A 20,815-nucleotide genomic window follows, 5' to 3' on the forward strand; every position below is an offset into this window, starting at 1 on the left:
CCCAGCAGTCCTTGCCCTGGCACTGCAGCCCATTGTGCCTTCTTGGCTGGCACTGCACCCCAGCCCCCCTTGGCCGGTAGCACTGCACTCTGTACCCCTGCCTGGCTACGCAGAGCCCCCTGCACCCTACAGCCCTGTGCCCGTGGGGCCGCACACCCAACACCCGGTGCTGCACCCCCAAGAGCTGCTCCTGCCCCTCCAACATCTGTGCCTGCACCCCGGGCGGTCGTGCACAAGTCCCCGAGCCCTGCTCCATCCCATCCCTGCACAGCTGCCATGCAGCCCCATCCCATTCCTGCAGCGTTGCCATGCAGCCCCGTCCCTCACACACCCTGCATTGCCACCATGCAGCCCCATCCCATCCCTGCACCGCTGCCATGCATCCCCATCCCTCACACACCCTGCACCGCTGCCATGCAGCCCCGTCCCTCACCCCGCCCGTTCACATGAAGGCCCCGAGGCCGCGCCTGCCCTCGGGCACCCCAGAAGCTCCTCCCGGGTGAAGCGGGGCTGCGCCGGGCATGGTCGGGCTTCGCCTGGGCGTGAAGGGAGCCTGAGAGCAGGAGGGGCCAGGCGAGGCGCAGGAATGCGAGTGGGAGAGCGGCCGGGCAAGTAGCGACAGCTCCTGCGAGCGCGGATCCCACACGCGGCTCGGGCAGGGAGCGGAGCCCGGCACGGGCCGGACGGGGCTCCCCGAGCCTCGGCCCCTCTGAGAGCCGCGGCGGGAGCGGCCAGGCCCGGGGCAGCACGGCCACCGCGGGTCCCGGCCCCGGGAGCTCGGCTGGGATTCCCCCGGCGGGTAATGCCCGGCTGGGCCGGCGCAGGGTGCTGAGGAGCCCGGGGCCCAGCAGCCGCGATGACCCCCGAGAAAGTGCTGAGGGAGGGGGTGCTGGAGAAGCGGAGCGGGGGGCTGCTGCAGCTCTGGAAGAAGAAGCGGTGCCTGCTGACCGAGAAGGGGCTGCAGCTCTTCGAGCCCAAGGGCTCGCGGCGCAAGGAGCTGAGCTTTGCCCGCATGAAGGCCGTGGAGTGCGTGGAGTGGAAGGAGCGGCACATTTACTTCACGGTGGTGATGGACGACAGCCTGGAGATCGATTTCCGCTGCGCCCAGGAGGACCCGGGCTGGAACGCCGAGATCACCATGGGGCTGGTGCGCTTCAAGAACCAGCAGGCGATGCAGGAGGTGCGCGCCCGGCACAGCTGCCGAGCAGGTACCGCAGCCCAGCATGAGGTCCCTGGCCGCAGGTTCCCATCCCTGAGTGGTTTGGGGAACCACAGAGGGGGTCCCGTGGAGCAGGGTGGGTCTGCAGGCTGATGTTCCCATGTCCCCCTGCACTGGCTGGAATGTCCTCGTGGATTTGGCCTCTCTGTATCCCTGGACAGGGACTTTCTAACATCCTCCCTCTGTCTGGGGTGGCCTGGGGGATACAGGGCCCTTTGCTATCCTGCACGTGGGATGGGGTGGGGAAGTTGTCTGGCCCCACTCCCCAGTGCCCTCAGGATGCCCCAGCAGGTGACAGGAGCCTTCTCTCTGCAGTAGTGCAGCTGGACACAGCCCCGGTGAGGCAGCCCCGGGAATCGCAGCTTCCCAGGAGCCGGATGGAGATGGCGCTCGGCTCGGCAGGCGCTGGGGAGAACGGGATCCCTGCGGGCAAGTGAGGTCGCCGCTGTGCAGCCCGGGGACGAGGACAGTGGCCCCGGGGAGGCCGGTGCTGGCGCTGGCTCCCCCCTTGCCGGGGCAGGACAGAGGCACCGCAGGAGCTGGGCTGGCACAGCCACCTCCCGTCGGCACAGCGGGGCACAGGACACAGGCAGAGCCACCACCTGGCACTTCAGACAAGGCAGGAGGTGACATCCCTGCCTGGGGCCCCACCGCCCTTCATTCAGCTGTGTGCAGGACCCGATGCACTGCTGGGGACCCCAGGCCTCTCCTGCAGGACAGGGGATGGATGAGGCTGTGCCCGAAGGATCTGTGCCACAGGGAGCTCTGCCTGTGTGACAGTGACACTGGGACAGATGGATGTGGCTGGGCCCCAATTTTAAAAAGGGGCTGGAAAGCTGCTGCTGCAGCAGGGACCCCTCAGCAGGGCACTGAAACGATGCTGTGGTGACACAGCCGTGCTGCTGGACATTGTCTCACCCTGGGGTGTCCTTGCGCTGTGGGGGAATGGTCGGGACCCCAATTCCCTGTACCAAAACTGTCCCTTAACAGGACTTTCAGCTTCTTACTGTGGTGTTGCTTTGATTTGTGGGACCTACAGGGCACGGGAGAGCACAAATCCTGTGCAGAGCTTTGCCAGTCATGACCCCTAAACCAGCATCCCCTAGTCGGGCTCCAGAGCCCCCCAGCAGCACCCCGAGGCTCCCCGGTCACCAGTCCCGCTGCGCCCGTGTCCCCAGGGATTCCCACGGTGGTTTGTGCGCCGGTGACGCGGGAGCAGCGCTGTGGCTCCGCAGCAGGGAGGGATGGCCCTGCCCCGACAGGCAGCGCAGACAGCAGCGCCTGGAGCCAGCAGCGCTCCGCAAGCCGGAGCCTGAGCCCAGCCCGGGGCCGGAGGCGCTGCGGATCCTGCCGGAGATTTCCCGGCTGCGTGGGAACCACGGAGCGCGGTGTCCTTATTGCCCGGGCCAGGCAGCCTGCACCCAGCCTGAACCTCAACCTGCACCCCATCCTCAACCCCTATCTTTACCCCAGCCTGCATGCCAATCTGTACTTGTACCCCAGCCTGAACCCCAATCTGTAGTCCAGTCTGAACCTCAGCCTGCACCCAGCCTGAGCCCCAATCTGTACCCCAGCCTGCACCTGTACCCCACAGCCTGAACCCCACCCTGCAGCCCTCTACTCCAGCCTGCACCCCTGTACACCAGCCTGTACCTGTACCCCAGCCTGAACCTCCCCCCCCGTACACCTGTACCCCATCCTACACCCCAGTCTGTACCTGCACCTGAACCCCACCCTGTACCCCAGCCTGAGGGGTCCCATCCCCATGCAGAGGCAGCACCGGTGGCTTTGGGGACAGTGGCAGGGCTCTCTGTGCAGGGCCAGGCTCCTGCTGGCTCTGCAGGAACAGGCCCTGGGTGTTCCACCCAGCAGAGCCTCCTTGGCCAGGGGGGCTCAGAGCCACATTTACCGAGACCCCCCCCAGCTGGGGTGCAGAGGGGCAGGGGCCAGGCTGGGGCTGCAGATGGAGCCGCACCCAAGCATTGCACAGATGGGGCTCTGCACCACCCCAGAGTCATGACAGGGACAGGGGGGCTCCAGGGGTGGTGGGACCCTCCACAGGACATGCTTCAGGAGTGGTGCCCTGTGTGGACAAGCCCCAGAGCAGGTCCCTGCACATGTGTCAGGGGAAAATGGGGTGGCCAGGAAGGTGCTGCTGGAGCATTTCCAGGGCAAGGATCCCTGTCCTGGGCTTTCCCCCAAATCCCCAGCTTCCAGAGCCAGGGGATTCAGTGAGGCTCAATGAAAGCCATGTGAGCATCCCAAGCCTGTGCCATGGTGGGTGCCAGGGTGAGGAGCACCCAGTGCCAGAGTGTTCCCAAAGTTACCAGTTTTATTCAGTGTGACTCCTTTTTTTCAATTTTTTCTGCTCTCTTGCCCCCTGTAAACAGATATTTTCTGTTTTCCAACTGCCAGCAAGGAACTGTCAGAGAAAATTATCAAGGAGAGCATGTAAGCACCAGCCGTGGCTGTGGTACATCGCTGGGCACTGATGATGAGGCAGCAGAGAGGCCACGGTACCCCAGAGCTGGGGAGAACTTCAGGCAGTCAATGCAGGGAGGGGACAATAAGGAAACACAAATCCCTGTGTCAGTGTTTCAGGTCCAGGCCAAGTCAAGCTTCTCCATCCTCATCCTGAGCCTTCATCCAGTCCAACACACATCCAGGCTCCCTGCCTGGACCCCATATCCCCCAGGGACTTTAGAGCTCCCCAGGCCTCCAGGTTTGGGATTTTCTTCTGAGCAGACACCCACACCTGCCCCATCCTCTGGGGGTGGATTTCCAGGATGACCCTGGAGCAGGGGCTGGGTCAGAGCCCAGGCTGATCCTGTGGGGGTGGAAGGTGTGCTGGCTTCATCTCCCCTGGGAGGCCTGAATGTCTCTGCAGAGGAGAAATCACCCCGAGACTGAAAAACAAATAAACAGCCCAGAGAGCCAGCCAGGGAGTGGAGAGGGGCCAGGGCCAGAGGCTGGAGCATGCCCAGCACCAGGGACGTGGAGCCAGCGCCCTCCCAGGCAGCCTGCAAAGCAGGAGAGGACCCATGGGAAGCATTTCTTATGCCCCTAGAGGTGGGGAAACGGAGGCACAACAGGGGATGCAGGGTGGGTTTGTGGCCCCTCAGCCCCTCCAGCACAAGGGCTCCCATGGCCAGACCCCCCTGGGGCTCCAGGGAGAGGAGAGAGGTGCCCCGGGGCACCCAGAGTTCAAAGGCAGGAGCCTGAAAATCTGGCTCTGCTGCTCCCAGCCCACGGTGCCCTGTTCCAGCATCCCTCCCCACACTTCTGTGAGGGTGCCCCAGTGCTGAGGCTGCTCTGGGGGGCTGCCCTGTGCCCCCCACCCTGGGCAGGGGCACCCACAGGGACTGGCACCTTCCCTGCAGCCCCACGGGGGTGCAGTGGGTGCACAGGACAGGAGTTTTTCCCACCTGAGCACATGCCAGGTCTGGCTCTGGGGTCAGTTTGGGGCTGGCTGGACACCCTGAGTGCCAGGGAGGGCACTGGGGTCACAGTGCTGAGACAGGGAGGTGCAGCCTGATGGTGCCAATGCTTTTGTCACGTGGGAGCTCCTCCATCACCGAGTGCCCTGTGGAGAGCCTGGCACTGCCCTGCTTCTCCTGGGATCATCCCTGAGCTTGTGGGTGGCTCCTCTTCAGATAAAAATGAAAAAAAAAAAAAAAAGAAAAAAAAAAGAAACCCCAGCTGTACCAAGTCGCATTCTGGTTTTTGGCTTAGGTCAACTGTCCAGCTTCCTCCAGATGCTCCTAAAATGATTTCATTGTTGGCCATCCTTAATGACAATTCCTAAATCACTGGATTTTGGTTTGGGACACGGCACCCACCCAGAGCTCTGCTGTCTGTGTGTCCATGCTGCAGGGAGCAGAGCCTGGAATGTCCCCAGCACTGCTGTGGGGGCTTGGCCATCCCCACTGAATCCTCCTGCACTGGTGTGTAGGAAGAAGTGCCTGTGCTTGCAGCACAGCCCCTGGGGTGCTCAGGGGGCAGGGCAGGGACTGCAGGGTCACACCTTCACTCCCCAGCCACAGGGTCCTGCTGGAGGGACTCTGTGTCCCAGGGGGTTCAGAGCTGTGCCTGTGACATTCCCAGCAGTAGAGCAGAGGCTGTGGGAGCCCAGGAAGAAACAAAACAAGGGCCCAGACATTGCTGGAGCTGCAGGGGGAACGACCAGCACATGCCAGCACCTGTACGTCCCCAAGCAGGAGCCACTGAGTGGCTCTGGAGGCAAGGGTGGCACAGCCAACCCAAAGTAAGGATACTGAGATGTTTCTCAGAGACAGATGCAAAGGTCTGCAAGTGTTGTCTTATATATCAAGAGTTCTCTTATCATTACAGTGTAAGGATTCCATGTTACCAGAGTTTCATACCTCCTCAATGTTTCTTTTCTTGTAGGCAGCTCCTCCAAGCACTGACTGTTCCTGGCCCTCACAGTAGCCATCTAACTCCTTTGACTCCCACCAATCCACTCTTTTATACCCCTGTTCTTATTTGCTACAGGTGTGGCCTGTTATCATCAGGCCTGCTCCTAATCTTTAGTTATTGGTTCAGCTGCAACTCTTTAGGGGGTAAGATTACTTTCTATACCACCTTCATACTGTATCCCCCTACATGCAAATACCCTGAAAATGTCCAAAAACGCTGTCAGGGTCCCTGCCAGGCCAGAGAAATTTTGAATTATTTGGAACAGGCTTTTTTTTGCTCATATAGAATATTTTGCCTTAGGCTGGAAACCAGCCTGGAGTTTGTGATACTCAAACTGATGTCACTGCTGAGCCGTGGCTGCACTGGCACAGAACAGCCCAAATCCCCCTCCTGGTGAGAAGAGCCCACAGGATCAGCACTGGGAAGGTTTCATGTGTCACTGGCAAAGCCATTGAAAGCTTCAAGTCCTCAGTGGGTGGCTCCATTTCAATAATGTCCTTCCACTATCCCGAAGTAGGTAATTCCTCCTCATTTAACAAAGCCTTTTCCATGTGCCAGAGGCACAAGGCTGGAGCCTGTGCTGTTCCTAAAGGGCCCCTTGGCTTTTGGGGGACCCTCCCCAGCTTTGGCACCTTGTGCAAACATTTCAGGTCTCCACAAAGTATTCAAGCAGAGAAAAACAAACTGGCCATGGTATTTCTAGAAGTGAAAGGTGTTTCTTGCATTTTGGGACATTGTCCTGCTTTGGCATCCAGCCCCAGAGCTGCCTGCAATGGATTTGCCCTCCGTAGCCAAGTGGGGAGGGTGAGTCCTGTGCCCAGGATGGAGGGTCTGGCATGGGCACCCTCCTGAGCTGCACAGCCCAGGGGGGCTCCAGAGTTTGGGGGTCCCAGAATGGGGCTGGGATAGGAGCAGGACATGGAGCAGCACATCCCAAAGGGATGAGGAGCCTCTGCCCTGCCAGGCAGTGGGAAATGGGGATGCCCTGGTGGGGCTGATGCAATGGAGTGAAGATCTGTGGGGCAGATGAGCTGAGAGAGGTCTCTCAGTCCCTAGGGAATATTTGGGATCTGGCCTGGGGCTGTGCTGGTTCCCAGGCTGGGCTGTGATGATTATCCAAATTCTGCCCCCTTTCCATCTCGGGGCATCCCTCAGGTTTGGTGGGATCTGTTCACAGATGCAGCAGGGGGAGGAAATTCCCCCCAGGGCTGCAGGAGGCATCAGCTCTTAGAGAAGCATCCCAGGAGCTTCAACTGCACTGTCACCAATCCACAGAGCAGGTGGGACTGGCTGGTTCCTGCTGGATGGTCTGCAGGAGGAACACCATGGGAGACATTCCTCAGGACATGGCCCTTCACCGCTTCACTGCCGCCTGACCCTGCAGCCTCGCAATCACCCAGCTTAGGGGGTGACCTCGCTGTCCCCTGGTCCCTGAGCTGTCCCACACCAGCACACCAGAAGGAAAACCTTCTCCCACTCCGTGGTGAGTCTGTGGGGCATCATCTGTCCCAGTCCTGTGACAAGCCTGGTGCAGCTGGGGGCTCTCCTGTCACCCCCCAGTGCTGGACTCTGAGTGTGGCAGCGAGGATGAGTCCCAAAGGACACCAGGGGCTCAGTCCCAAAGGACACCAAGGGCTTTGTCCCAAAGGACAGCAGGGACTCAGTCCCAAAGGACACCAAGGGCTTTGAACCAAAGGACACCAAGGGCTTTGTCCCAAAGGACACCAGGGGCTCAGCTGTCATTTCTAAGTCTCTCCTGGATGCTCTGGGAGCTGTTGGCTTTGTGAATTCCATCGGGGTTGATGGAACGAGGATGGTGGTTGGGAGAGGGTGAGGACAGGATTGGTGGGAAGGTTCCAGAGGAGGGGGAGAGATCCCTCCAGCATTGCTTCAAGTCCATTTCCTCAGGGAGATTGGCTTCATGTGGGGCAGCTGAACTGCTCACAGGAGTCAGGTACCTCTGCATGTGGAGTCTCCAGACCTTGAGGAGCCACTGGGCAGCTCTGGCAGCCCCTGCCATGGGTGTGGGGGATCCACCAACACTCTCCAGGGACTTGGAAAGTCCAGAGGGGGAAATGCCCCATCCTTCTAAACACATGCCAGGGGGTCCACGTGTAAGAGACTAAACACAAGTGACCTGTGGATCCCAGGGACATTCAGGGACAAGCAGCTGTCCCTGGGGACCTGCTCCTGCCTGGCTCTGAGCTCCCATACAGCTCTCTGGGAAATTTCTGCTGGCATCCATCCCCTTGGTAGCAGCCCATGGGGAGCCCTTCCCTTCAACCAGTGGCTCCCAGTAACAGAGGAATATTTGATTTGTAGCAGCAGCAGCATGTCGACAAATCTCAGAAGGATGGAATAGTCTGAGTTGGAAGGGACCCACAAGGATCATTGAGCCCAGCTCTAAAGTGAATGGGAATCAAACCCATGACCTGGGTGTTATCAGCACCCAGCTCTGACCACCTGAGCCAATCCCAGATATATATTTTTATTATTTTGCTCTGAATTTGCCTTCAGCACTGCTTTACCCTGTAGATTTCCAGCCTGATCCTTCCCACCCCAAGCAGCTCAGAGTGGTGTCCAAGGCTCTGGTGGCACCTGATAAAACAACCCCTCACCTGGAGACAGCTCCCTGTGCTGTGTGAGCCAGGGATGGGCACTCAGAACGTCCCCTCTGTGTCACTTGGGGAGGAGGGATGGGACATCCCGGTCCCCTGCCAGTCCCTCTGTGCAGCCCCCATGGCAGAGCCGGGGTTTTGAACCCCAAGGAAAAACCCCAAATCTGTGGGTCCCATTGCCCCATCCCGCTCCCTCCTCCTGTCCCCGGGTCCCAGCAGAGGGTGAAACCCGAGCCTGGAGCAGATGGCATCCGGAGCAGCCCCCGCCCCATCCCCGGAGCTGCGGGAATGCAGCGCCGTTGTCACGGGCTAATTTTGGCTGCTCTGTGCTCTGAAAACAATTCCAAGGCATCCGGGAGGAAAGATGCTGGAGGCCTGGCCCCGAGGGGGCTTTTCCTTATAAAGGTCTGACGGGGCTGCTAAAAGCCTCCTCCTCCTGCTCCTCCTGCTCGAGGGGAGAGCAGATCCTCTGTGCTGGCCAGGGAAGGGTGCTTGCAGAGTCCCGGGTGGGTTGGATGCAGGGGGGGGTTTTCTCCCCTGCCCACTGGGACTTGCTGGGTGCAATTCCCACGAGGATGGCACTGCCACTGCCAGTGCTGCTGCCACCCATCTGCCAGGCAGGGGGAAGGAGCCGGGAAGGCTCTGCAGGATGGGGCTGTCTGTGCTCCCCACCATGGGAGCTGCCCCACTCCTGCAGCTGTGTGTCCCTCTGTCCCTCCTGACCATAAAAGCCCCAGGATTAACATGCCAGGCATTGTCCCTGCTGGGCCCCACGTTGGGAATTGTTTGCTCCTAAATTTGTCCCTGAAAATATCCTGGGGAACAGGTGCTGCCTGCCCTGCAGCCCTTGTCATGCAAAAGGACATCGGGCAAGGGGCTTTGTGGGGAGCAGTGGGCACAGACAGCAGCTTTTCCACTGCTTCTTCACTGCTTTTCTTGGGGAAAACCTCAGGGCCTGTGAGGGGCCGGGAGCTGGCTGAGCATGCCAAGCTGCAGTGCTGTGCTGGGGGAGTGGGGCTGCTCCTTCTCCTTAGAGAGGGGACAGTGCCCTCTTGGTCCCCACCCCACCTGGCCTGAGGTGTGACCCCACATTTGCTGGTTTTCACCATCACCCCTCAGCAGTGCAGCCTGGCCTGCTGGGGTTCCCTGTCCTGCTCTGGTGCCTCTGGTGGCTCCCAGGAGTCCCCTTGGCCAGCACTGTCCTGTGTGTGCCCCACCGTGCAGGGCAGCAGCTCCCAGGCTGTTCACTCCCCCTCCCCTGCCTTCTGCAGCCTCTCTGGAGCTCTGTCACACCAGAGAGACACAAGGCAGAGGTGCCAGGAGGATGCAGCCCATGCCCAGGGCATCCCCAGCACTGGGCAGCCTGAGCCTGTGTGTGTGACCCCCAGAGCTCCCATGTGAGCAGGGGCTGTCCTGGGGACATCCCAGTGCCCAAAGGGGCTCCAGGAGAGCTGGGGAGGGACTGGACAAGGGATGGAGGCACAGGACAAGGGGAATGACTTCCACTGCCAGAGACAGGGATAGAGGGGAGACTGGGGAGAAATTCTTCCCTGTGAGGGTGGGGAGGCCCTGGCACAGGGTGCCCACCATGCACAGGACTGCCCCATGCCTGGCAGTGTCCAAGGCCAGGCTGGACAGGGCTTGGAGCACCCTGCCATGATAGTAGATAGTAGATAGTAGACAGTAGACAGTAGACAGTAGACAGTAGATAGTAGATAGTAGATAGTAGATAGTAGATAGTAGATAGTAGAAGGTGTCCCTGCCATGGCAGGGCTGGGACTGGATGATTTTTAAGGTCTTTTCCCACCCAAACCAGTCTGGGATGATTCCCGTGCAAACAGCCCTGGAACCAAAGGGGGGTTGTGGGTGCCCTGGGACCCAAGTGCAGTGACACAGGGGTGACCTGTGTGTGCCCCTGTGCGCCAGGCAGGGCCCCAGGTGTGAGCAGCAGTCTCAGCACGCCTGGGGTTGCAGCAGATGCCTGCAGAGGAGGGGATTTGTGCTATTTTTACCGACCACTTGCAGGCAGGGCTGGGATTCAATATCCCCCCTCAGCCCCAGTCCCGGCAGAGCGCGGCTGCCCCAGCCAGGCGTCACCTCCCTCCTGCACAGCCAGGTAAGGCACTGCCACTGCCCTGTCCCCTGTCCCCCTGGGTGTGCTGGGGCTGAGATGGGCACGAGACCCCCAGCACTGGCACGGGACACAGAGGAACCCCCAGCACGAGGATCTGCCTGAATTTCTGCCCCTCTCTGAGGGGCTCAGACATTTCCTCTGCTCTGGGAGAGAGGATTGGTGAGGCTGCAATGGGGACAAAGACTTTGAGCTGATATTTGCCTGTTTTTTCCCAAACCACGGCAAACAGAACTGTTTGAGGAGCACTTGCTGTGTGTTCCAGCCTGGCTCACTGGTGGGAGGTTCAGGGTGGGAACAAAGGGAACAGAGCTCCCTCCTGGTAGTGGGAGAGTGCTTGTGCTTTGTCTCCAGCCTCCTGGGATGGAGGAATTGACTGTAGCTGCGTTTATGGGATTATTTCTTTTAAAGATTTCCATGATCCAGTGGTTCAATAAGCTTTACAAGCTTTTCACAGCTGGGACAGTGCAAATATTACAGAATTAGCTTGCCCAGATCTTCTCATCCCCATCAGGGACCAAAGTCTCTCTTGGATGCTCCAGATCCAGCTGGAGTCCAAAAGTTCTGGCACTGGGGATTGCTGGGGATGTCTCACTGGCACAACTGAGTCCCCGCAGTTGTTTGGGAAGCCAATTTAGGACCATTTGGCCCTAAAATGTGACTGACCTTGGTAGAGGTCGTGAGCTCGAGGTGTGGTGTGGATCCCACCCCAAGGAATGCTGGGCTCTGCTCCAGCAGGGGACAAAGGAAAGGCTGAGGCTGCTCCCAGCCCCCTCAGCTCCAGGGAAAGAAAGGCTCCTCTGCCACCCCCAGAATAAACCTGGGAGCAGGAATAAACCCAGGCTGCTCAAGGCACCAGTGCTGCCTGCTGTCCTCTGGGATGTTTGTCACAGCACCAAAAACCTCCACAAAAGCAGGAAACTGAATGTTTGATGTGGTTTGAGGACAAAGAAATTCCTGTTCTTGGGATTTCTCCTTGTAAATCCTGGGATCTGGATCAGGAGGCACTAGGGAAGAGGATTCCTGATGGGATTTTATCACATTCCCCCCATCCCCTGAACTTCATTTATTCAGGACATATCTGGCTGAGCAGTGGGGGTATGGGGAGGGAACGGGGACAAGGGAACAGAGCCAGGATATGCCCTGAGATTTGCTTGGCACAGGCTCCACACAAACCTGTGAGCAGCTGTTTCAGACCAGCTTTTCATTTCCCCCAGCAAGAATCCTTGGGGTCTAAAACAGTTTCAAAATATCAGGGGATGCAAAAGGATCAAGGCAAAAAAATCCCAGATTGTCCATTTCACTCCCAAGGAAAAGCACTAAACCCATGCCTGGAAAATGCTGTTTGAGGGGGAAAAAATATTAAAATTTCCCCCCCACGTTTTTCTGCTGCTTGGGCTCACAGGGTGCCCTGGCTGCTCAGCACAGGAGGGGTCAGAGCAGGGCCAGGGGAGCAGCGTGGGCTGGAGCAGCTGCCAGGACTTGGGATCACCAGGCAAATGTAAAACAGGAAACCCTGAGTGTTTCACCTGGAATGTGACTGCTAAAGGACCCTGCTCAGCTGTGGGATCTGACTTAGAGAATCCCTGAATGGTTTGAGTTGGGAGGGACCTTAGAGCCCATCCAGTCCCACCCCTGCCATGGCAGGGACACCTCCCACTGTCCCAGGTTGCTCCCAGCCCTGTCCAGCCTGGCCTTGGACACTGCCAGGGATCCAGGGGCAGCCACAGCTGCTCTGGGTGCCTGTGCCAGGTCTCACAGCCAAGAATTCCTTCCCAATATCCCATCCATTCCTGCCCTCTGGCAGTGGGAAGCCATTCCCCTTGTCCTGTCCCTCCATCCTTTGTCCCAGAGTTCCTCTCCTTCTCTCCTGGAGCCCCTTTGGGTTCTGGAAGGGGCACTCAGGTCTCCCTGGATCCCTCATTTCTCCAGGCTGGGCACCCCCAGCCCTCAGCCCGGTTCAGAGCAGAGTTGTTGCCCGTTGCTCTGGCGTTCCCCGGTTGGTTTTGGCTCTCCCATCCCTGCCTTGCCCACGGCAGCTGCAGGACAGGAGCCGACCCAGTGGGGAACCCCCGAGGCACCCCCATTTCTCCCGGTGTTTCCAGAGCTGGGGCGGGCGGGGGAGCAGCTCGGAGCTTGGGAACAGCCCCGAGGAGCCGCGGGCCGAGCCCTGCAGGGCCGGCTGTGCCCGCCGCAGCTTGCCCGGGATGCGGGCGGGGTGTCCCGGAGCGGGATGGAGCCGCGGGGCCGCTTCCCAACGCCGACAGCGCGGGGCAGCAGCGCCTCGGCATCGCTCCTGCTGCCTGTGCCTCTGTGAAATGAGATTTGCTCTTGGGTTCAGCCGCTTTCCTCTCTCGGCAGGAGCAGCCCCGCCGCGATGCCGGAGCCGTGAGTAGCTGCGCCCCGGGATCCCCAAAGCCTCGCCCGGCTGCGCTTGTCCCTTTGGGGAGGGTCCGCTGGGAGACCCTGCCCTGCCCCACACCTCTGTGCCATTCCCCTTGCAAAAACCGGCTTTAAATGCAAATTGTTTGCCCTTTCAATGTCCCAGTTCAGACCTCGGGGCTTTCCCAGATCCCCAAATGCAGATTGGAGGGGAGGGAGCATCTCTGGATTTGCCGTGAGGCTCTCTGTAGCACATTGCACAAATCCAACACATTCCCTGGTGAGCAGAGAAGGGAGGAACTCCCTGTAAATCTTTCCTGGAGCAGCGACCTGGGGATGTCCCAACCCTGTGAACCTCAGCAGCATCCAAGCATCCCGGCCCAGCTGAAGTGGGACTGGGGCAATGAGGGTGTCTGAACCACAGGGAGTGAACTGGGATTGGCACGATGGGCACAGTGCCAGCTCACCTGTCACACCTGAGTGACATTTTGGCTTTCTAAGCTGTGGCCCTGAGCTCCCACTGCATTTCCAGAGGGCACTTTCCCCTCAGGCCTGGCTCACGTGCCGGTGGCAGCTGTGAGATACAGAAAAAAGGAACCAACTGCAACCACACAGGATGCATTCCTTGACTGTCCCCTCTTTTTTTACTCTCATTCCTTGATGCCCTGTTCTCTTCTCTTGCTCTTTCTGCTGCTCCCTGGCTGCTGCCCTGCCTGCAGGGAGGTAAGTGCCTTTCCCTGGGAGAGCCCTTGGTGCTGCTCTGCCTTTGCTGCGCGTTTGTTTTCAAAGGGTGTTTTCCTTCCCTTCCCTTTCCCCCAGAGAAAATCCAAGATCACAGCCTCACGCAAACTCTTGTTGAAGGTGAGTCCCGAGGGCTGGAAACTCCCTGGGGTTTGTCTTGCTGGGGGAAAGGAGCCAGGTTGCAGCACATTGGTGGGACAGGGGCGAGGAAAGCTCAGGGATGGGCTGTGGGGAGCAGCTCCCACCCACCTCTCTCTTCTCACTCATGTGGGATTTGTGGTCCAAACAAACCTCCCCTGCACTGGGGTGGGGAGAGACCCCCACACCTTCAGCTCTGAGGCCTCAGCCCGACTGTGCTCCTGCACAGGCCTGGGAGCTCCCCGGGCTCTGCTTGGGATAAACATTGCCTGCCCCAGCAGGGCCAATGGCAGCAGCCAGCGGGAACAGGGACCCATAGACCCATGGCCCCTTGTCCTACGGCCCCACAGACCCATGGCCCCACAACCCCACGGCCCCAGAGCCTCACAGGCCCACAGTGCTACGGCTCCACAGACCCATGGCCCCTCGTCCCACAGCCCCACAGCCCCATGGCCCCACAGCCCCATGGCCCCACAGCCCCATGGCCCCACAGCCTCATAGCCCACAGCCACATGGCCCCATGGCTCCACAGCCCCATGGCCCCACGGCCTCACAGCCCCTCATCCCTCAGCCCCACGGCCCCACAGCCCCACGGCCCCACAGCCCCACAGACCCTCAGCCCCATGGCCCCAGAGCCTCACAGACCCACGGTGCCACGGCCCCACAGCCCCATGGTCCCACAGCCCCACAGCCCCACAAATCCATGGTCCCTCATCCCACAGCCCCACAGCTCCAGAGCCCCACAGTCCTACAGCCCCACAGCCCCATAGCCCCAGAGCCCCCACAGACCCACGGCCCTACAGACCCACGGCCCCAGAGCCCCACAGTGCCACAGCCCCACAGACCCACAGACCCACGGCCTCACAGGCCCACAGCTCCATGGCCGCCCCACATCCCCACAGCCCCACAGCCCCATAGGCCCTACAGCCCTACAGCCCTACAGCCCCACAGCCCCACAGACTCACATCCCCATGGCCCCACAGACCCACCCAGCTGTGGGGAGGCTCTGATGTGTTTGGGGACAGCAGGGAGGGGGTGACACACGGGTCTGTCCCATCCTACAGATGTGGTGTGAGTGGCTCAGGGCAAACAGGGGCCTGTTCACACTTGTGCCATTTGCTGTGCTCACAGAGTTTGATGCTGGCCAAGGCCAAGGAGGAGTGGGATCAGGAGATTGTGGACAAGCAGGCAGAGAAGGAGAGGTACCTGTCTGAGAGGGTGACCCCACTGCACACCAGTGGGCTCTCCCTGAGCCAGCTCCAGGTACTGCTCAGCCTGAGGGTGCACTGGGCTCCCTGGGTGCGTGAGGGGCCTCACTCACCCCTCTCCTGTTTTCTTGGCCCAGGACCTGTGCAGGGAGCTGCACGAGAAGGTGGAAATTGTGGATGAGGAGAGATACGACATTGAAGCGAAATGCAACCATAACACCCGGGAGGTAGGAGGGAGGACGGGCTGGTTCCTTCTGTAAGCTCCCTCCCAGTGGCAGCTCTGGCCTGAATGGGGATGTGTCATGGACCTGGCTGGGCTGGGATGTGGGACAGGCACCAGGGTTTCTCAGGGCTGGTGTTTGCTCTGCAAGGCACCACTCAGAGCAAGGTTCATCGCTGCCCAAGGGAATCCCAAGGGAATCGGGGTCCACAGAGAGGTTCCTCACTCTCCTGGTCACGCCTTTGGGTCTGGGAGCTTCTGGTGGCACAGCTGCCCCCTGAGCAGGCTGGGCCCAGCCCATGGCCCAGCTCTGAGCCTGGTGGGGCAGAGCCCTGGTGGGGATGGTCCCATAGGAGAGGAACAGATCCCCTTGGGGCTCGGTGCTGCCAGAGCTCCTGCTTCCCACAGGGGCTCTATGTGCAAGGCAGCCAAGCAGTGACCTCCCCCCCGGCTCCTCCCCTGCCCCTGCAGATTAAAGATCTGAAAATCAAAGTCCTCGATCTCCGGGGCAAGTTCAAGCGGCCTCCCCTGCGCCGGGTCCGCGTCTCGGCCGACGCCATGCTCAGGGCTCTGCTGGGCTCCAAGCACAAGGTGTCCATGGACCTCAGGGCCAACCTGAAGTCTGTCAAGAAGGAGGACACGGAGAAGGTGGGTGACTCCCCTGGAGGCTGGAAATGGTCACACTTCCATGGGGTGCCCTTGCCCTTCTCCAGGGCACCCTGTGCTCACCCCCATCAGTCTTGAAAGAGCCCTGTGAGGCCATTCCCACTGTGGGATCTTGTGGGACCATGTGGGACCAGTCTGACTGGGCCAGGTGGATGGTGACTGGTGAGATTTAGGGATCTGAGTGGGCCAGGTGGATGGTAACTGGTGAGATTTAGGGCAGTGTCTGTGCTGCTCTTCCCTCCCAGAGTATGGGGGGGTCTCTCACCAGGGCCCCTCAGCACCATGGCTGAGCTGCACATGCAGAGTTTGATCTTGTAGGGAACCACGAGAGCTCCTGCTGGGCACAATCACACCCAGAAATCTCCCAGGGAACTCCCAGACTCAGATTAGATAAGACAGAGCAGCCCAGCAGTTGGCCTGAGATAAATGGCCCAGTCTCCACCTGCTTGGCAGAGGGGTGAGAAGGGAAAGTCTCAATGCCAGCGATGCCCAAACCTGCCTGGGGTGTGCAGGTGCCCCAGCAGCAGGAGCTGGCCTCATCCCCAGGCACAGCTGGGGATCCCCTCTCCCCAGAGGGCTTTCACCAGCTCATTCCAGCTCAGCAGAGTGAATGAGGATTGGATGAGCAGAATTGGATGAGAATCTCAATTTTCAGCAGTTTTTCATTTGTCCCCCCATTGTGGTATAGCACTTTTCCAGCCCTTTGGACAGAAAACTGTGCTTACAGCCCTGGGCACCAGGTGGAGAACAGATCTGGGTTTGTTCTAGGTGTGGTGGGATGGTGTTGGGGCACAGCTTGTAATCTGTGAATGCTGGGGGGCAGAGCAGACACCTGGGCTCCCAGAGCTGCTGTCACCTGGCCAGAGCGGCTCTGGAAGTGTTTGCCAGGCTCCCACTGTCACACCAACAATCCCAGTCACCACCAAAGGCTCAGGGAAGGTGAGGGCAATGCAGGAAGTGTTTTTACTTCAGTAAAAACATTTGTCCCACTGTGCTGCTGTAAACCCAAAGTCCCACGTGGTTTCTTCCTCCTAAAGAAATCTTTCTGAGATTATTGAGCCTTCTGGTGCATGAAAGCAGCTTGGCCAGGCTTTGGGGAGGGGAGTGCCCACAAGGATCCAGAGCTCCCTGTGGAGATCAGGGCACTGTTTGCCACCTCCCCAGGACACATGGCAGAGGGACAGGGGCTTTGCCAGGGGCAGCTGTGTCCCAGCTGGGGCTCTGTGCAGGCAGGGGAGGGTCGGGCAGGGCTGCCAGAGCCTCATGCCCAGCCCTGTGCCCGGCAGGAGCGCCCTGTGGAAGTGGGAGACTGGCGCAAGAATGTGGAGGCCATGTCGGGCATGGAGGGCAGGAAGAAGATGTTCGACGCTGCCAAGTCCCCCACGGGGCAGTGACAGGTAGGGCTGATCCCCCTGAGCTCCCTCACCTCCTGGGCTGTGCTTGGAGAGACACAGAAATGTCCCCACTCCCTACAGAAAAAGGCCACCTGTCCCCATGTCCCACACTTTGCTGGGGCCTGTCCCACACCTCCCTGCCACGGGGTGCCTGCCAGCCCCCTCCTCTTCTGCTGGGTGCTGCCCTTTGGGTGTGCTGCCTGTGCCACCCTCATCCCACAGGCACTGCTGGCACCAGCCACAGCCAAAGCTGCCCCTCTGTCCCTCTGTCCCTCTGTCCCTCTGCCCCTCTGTCCCTCTGCCCCTCTGTCCCTCTGTCCCTCTGTCCCTCTGTCCCTCTGCCCCTCTGCCCCTCTACCCTTCTGGCCCTCTGCCCTTCTGCCCTTCTGCCCCTCTGCCCCTCTGCCCTTCTTCCCCTCTGCCCCTCTGCCCCTCTGCCCTTCTGCCCCTCTGCCCCTCTGCCCTTCTTCCCCTCTGCCCCTTTGCCCCTCTGCCCCTCTGCCCCTCTGCTGTTTCTTTCCCACAGGAGCACTGGGAGGAGGACCGTCCCCGTCCCTGCTGCCAGCCTGCCCTTGCTGCTCCCTGTCCCTTCGTGCCCTTCCCTGAATTCCCCCTGAGCTGGAACACGAGGACAGCGGTGTGGGAAGGAGACCTGAGCTTCTTCCTTCCAGCAGTGCCCTCAGCCCTGCTCCTGCACAGCGTCCCTTCAGCAGCCACAGGCCGTGCTGTCCCCAAGGGCCAGTGCCACCCACCCCTGCCAGCCCTGCAGAGCTGCCCCCTGTGCCCCCCGTGCCCCCTGTGCCCCGTGGCACCCCGAGATGTCCCTGGCAGCCGGATGTGCATTAAAGGACTGTCCTGGGCCGAGGCTGTGTGCACTCCTCACTGGGGAACTCTGCCCAGGGCCAGGCCACCCTGCAGTGTCCCCATGCTGGCACTCAGACCCCCTCCCTGGGCTCACACAGGCTTTGGGCTCATCCCTTCCAGGGTTGTTCCTCACATCCCACAGCCCTGCTGAGCCCCCTGGCCTGGGTCAGAGCCAGCCCTGCTGGGCTCAGGGCTGCAGAGCTCCCCAAGCACCAGCCTGGGGGAGTGGAGCTGCCTGCTCTCCATCCCCACTCCTGTGCTTCTGGAAAAGCCTTCAGAGCTCCAGACACCAGCTCCCCTCCAGCTGCCCACCACAAGCACTGCAGCTGTGGCAGTTGGGGCATTTCAAGGGTTAATTCCAGAGATGAATCCATATTTCAGGCCAAACACCCCGTGCTTCCCCCCAGCCCAACCATTTCTGTGTCACAGCCCCCAGCCTGCAGCTGGGCAGTGAAGGCAGCTGGGAATGTGCCAGCTCATTCTGGAGCAGGGCTGGAGGGGTGAATTTGTGAGAATTCAAACTGCTGGGGTCTCCTGGCTGGGGGCACTGCAGGGGATGCTCAGCCCACAGGCAGAGCTGCTCTTGGCAGTTACAGCAGTGCCTTGTCTGTGTTCCCAGGGCATCCAGAGAATTGCAGCACCCCCAGATTGAAGCCCACACCACACCAGGGTGTGCTGCAGCACCCCCCATCGCTTTGGAGTGAGCCTGTAATGTGCAGAAAATGCCATAAACTGAGAGCAAAGGACAGGTCCCAGACAGGGCTGGAAGGAAACAACATCAAACAGTGTGTGGGGTCCAGAGAGATCAACCTTCCCAGGAAAACACTGCATTCCCAAAGCAGGGGATGGGAGAGGATGGCCCCATGCAGATGCTCCTGCAGGACATGGCTGGCAGAGGCAGTGAGGGAGAGGCTTTGGGAGGTGGGTTTGGGTTTGTCTCCAGGACAGCTGAATTCCTCTGGCCTCACATCTCTTCCTTTGGCCAATCTGGGGATCCTGAGCCACTCTGCTCACTGTCCCTGGCCACAGAGGGTGAGGGGGACACTACTGGGGACACCTCTCTCTCCCAGCCACCAGCATTCAAGGCTGCCACAGCACTCTGCAGCTCCTTCAGGGAGATTCAATACCCATATGCAAGCTCTTCCCCAAATCAGGATTGGAGCAGAGGAAGCTGCCACTGAAAAATCTGCTCCTTTATCTGCTCCTTTGGCTCAGGCTTTGGGATGCTCAGTCCTTGTCCTTCCTCCTGGCCCTTCAGCCCCTCAGCATCCCCTGCAGGACTGGAGCAGTTGCATGGCACACAGAGCCTTTCCCACCCATTTTTTATCTTTTCAAGCTTAATTTGGCCAAGCAGCTGCAGCCTAGCAGGGTGCCAGGACTCCTCTGTCCTCATCCCAGGTACCCCAGGACAGGTTCCAGGCAGGCCCAGCCCTGGGAAATGTCTCTGTCGTGGCCAGCACGGGTGGCTGAGCTCCCAGGGGTGTGTGGTGAGACCCAGGGCCTGCCATGGTGCCCACTCTGGAGACAAAAGGTTCTGGATTGCAGCTCTCCCCTCCAAGCCCAGGGCCCAGGCAGGGGCAGGGCCCAGGTCTGAGATCCTGGGATGTCTCCAGGAATCCCCAGAGGGAGCTCACACAGGTCCTGGCAGAGGAAGAAAGATGTGCAGGGAGAGGTAATAACTGTGACCTGACCAACTGGTTGAGCTGGAAAATGCAAGAGAAGTTTCATGGAAACAAAGTCTTCTTCAGGCCTGGAACAGAAGCAGAAAATGGCACAGCAGGGGCTGAGTACAGTTCTCTGTGCTCAGTACAATTATGCTAATTTAGTAATTAAAAAACAAGGGTGGGGTTTGCGGGGCTGGGGAGGGTTGGAAGGGAGAGGAAAGGCCACAGGGAAGGTGGGTGCTGTGCAGCAGGCCCTGGCCAGTGCTGGGCACTCAGGCTGTCCCTGTCCCTGTGTCTGTCCCTGTGTCTGTCCCTGTGTCTGTCCCTGTGCCCAGCCTGCCCTCAGATCCTGCTCACCCCAAGCTGCTGCAGAGCCAACCCAGGGGCTCCCCAGGGAGAATCTGCAGCCCCAAATGCAGCCAGGTGTGCTCAGCAAGGTCCCAGGGCCCTCAGGCCCTTGTCATGGGCTACAGATGGCTTTATGAGGCTACCTTGTGTTTTAGATTGAGTGGGGAGAGAAAAACCCACCCCAAAACTTTTCCCTCTACAAGATTCCCCACTTTTTCAAGGTATAATGTTCCCCAGTCACTGGGTCCCATTTTCATTCCTCTCTGGTGAAAAACCACACTGGCTGCCATGGGAAAACAAAGTTCTACAGATTGCAGTTCTATTAGGAACACAAAAAAGGTCTCTTTTAATGGGACTGAATCTCCAGGGGAAGATGGGACAGTCAGCTCTGAGCTCTCCTGGTTGGATCAGGGACTGATCCAAGTCTTCCTCTCCATCTCTGCCCTGGAGCTGCCCTGTGGCCCTGGACCAGCTGGGTGCCAGTGCTCCCATGGCAAAGGGAAGGCTGAGCCTCCCACCAGGGCTGCAGCTGCCTTCCCTCAGCCACAGCTCTGCAGTGCTGTGGTTTTTCCCTCCCAGGTGACAACAACCTCAGTTTCTGCTCACTGAATTAGAAAGGAACCCTCCAGTACATTTTTAATGAAAATTCAGCCCAGATGGGGGAGTTCACAAGGCTGCTCTCAGGGAGAGGGGCTGATGCTGGAGGAGTCACTGGTGTCTCTAGAGGGACTGCAAGTCAGCCCTGACTCCCTGAGCTGAGCAGAGCCCAGTCCCCACTGTCCTGC

The 20,815-nt window shown here is 59.7% G+C and overlaps 2 protein-coding genes across 2 annotated transcripts; both read left to right on the forward strand.

The window, feature by feature from the left end:
* The first annotated feature begins 856 nt into the window (after window positions 1-856).
* Window positions 857-2,158, forward strand: PHLDA3 (pleckstrin homology like domain family A member 3). Its single transcript, XM_059488062.1, has 2 exons — window positions 857-1,208; window positions 1,535-2,158. The coding sequence occupies exons 1-2, from the start codon at window positions 857-859 to the stop codon at window positions 1,654-1,656; spliced, it is 474 nt and encodes a 157-aa protein (XP_059344045.1). The 3' UTR covers window positions 1,657-2,158.
* An 8,193-nt stretch (window positions 2,159-10,351) lies between these two features.
* On the forward strand, window positions 10,352-17,958 carry TNNI1 (troponin I1, slow skeletal type). Its single transcript, XM_059487995.1, has 8 exons — window positions 10,352-10,390; window positions 12,767-12,797; window positions 13,607-13,648; window positions 14,798-14,929; window positions 15,012-15,101; window positions 15,566-15,742; window positions 17,047-17,157; window positions 17,681-17,958. Exons 4-7 carry the CDS (start codon window positions 14,804-14,806, stop codon window positions 17,152-17,154), a joined length of 501 nt encoding a protein of 166 aa, XP_059343978.1. The 5' UTR covers window positions 10,352-10,390; window positions 12,767-12,797; window positions 13,607-13,648; window positions 14,798-14,803; the 3' UTR covers window positions 17,155-17,157; window positions 17,681-17,958.
* Window positions 17,959-20,815: the final 2,857 nt, after the last annotated feature.

This window comes from Ammospiza nelsoni, chromosome 23, assembly GCF_027579445.1.
Source record: "Ammospiza nelsoni isolate bAmmNel1 chromosome 23, bAmmNel1.pri, whole genome shotgun sequence".
NCBI lineage: Eukaryota > Metazoa > Chordata > Aves > Passeriformes > Passerellidae > Ammospiza > Ammospiza nelsoni.

What these genes read in the sequence shown, in the direction of transcription:
- PHLDA3 (XM_059488062.1), top strand. Translation starts at nt 857, where the DNA reads ATGACCCCCGAGAAAGTGCTGAGGGAGGGGGTGCTGGAGAAGCGGAGC. An exon ending in CCGGCACAGCTGCCGAGCAG is followed by an intron (nt 1,209 to 1,534) that starts GTACCGCAGCCC and finishes TTCTCTCTGCAG; the next exon opens with TAGTGCAGCTGGACACAGCC.
- TNNI1 (XM_059487995.1), top strand. Translation starts at nt 14,804, where the DNA reads ATGCTGGCCAAGGCCAAGGAGGAGTGGGATCAGGAGATTGTGGACAAG. An exon ending in GCAACCATAACACCCGGGAG is followed by an intron (nt 15,102 to 15,565) that starts GTAGGAGGGAGG and finishes CTGCCCCTGCAG; the next exon opens with ATTAAAGATCTGAAAATCAA. An exon ending in AGAAGGAGGACACGGAGAAG is followed by an intron (nt 15,743 to 17,046) that starts GTGGGTGACTCC and finishes TGTGCCCGGCAG; the next exon opens with GAGCGCCCTGTGGAAGTGGG.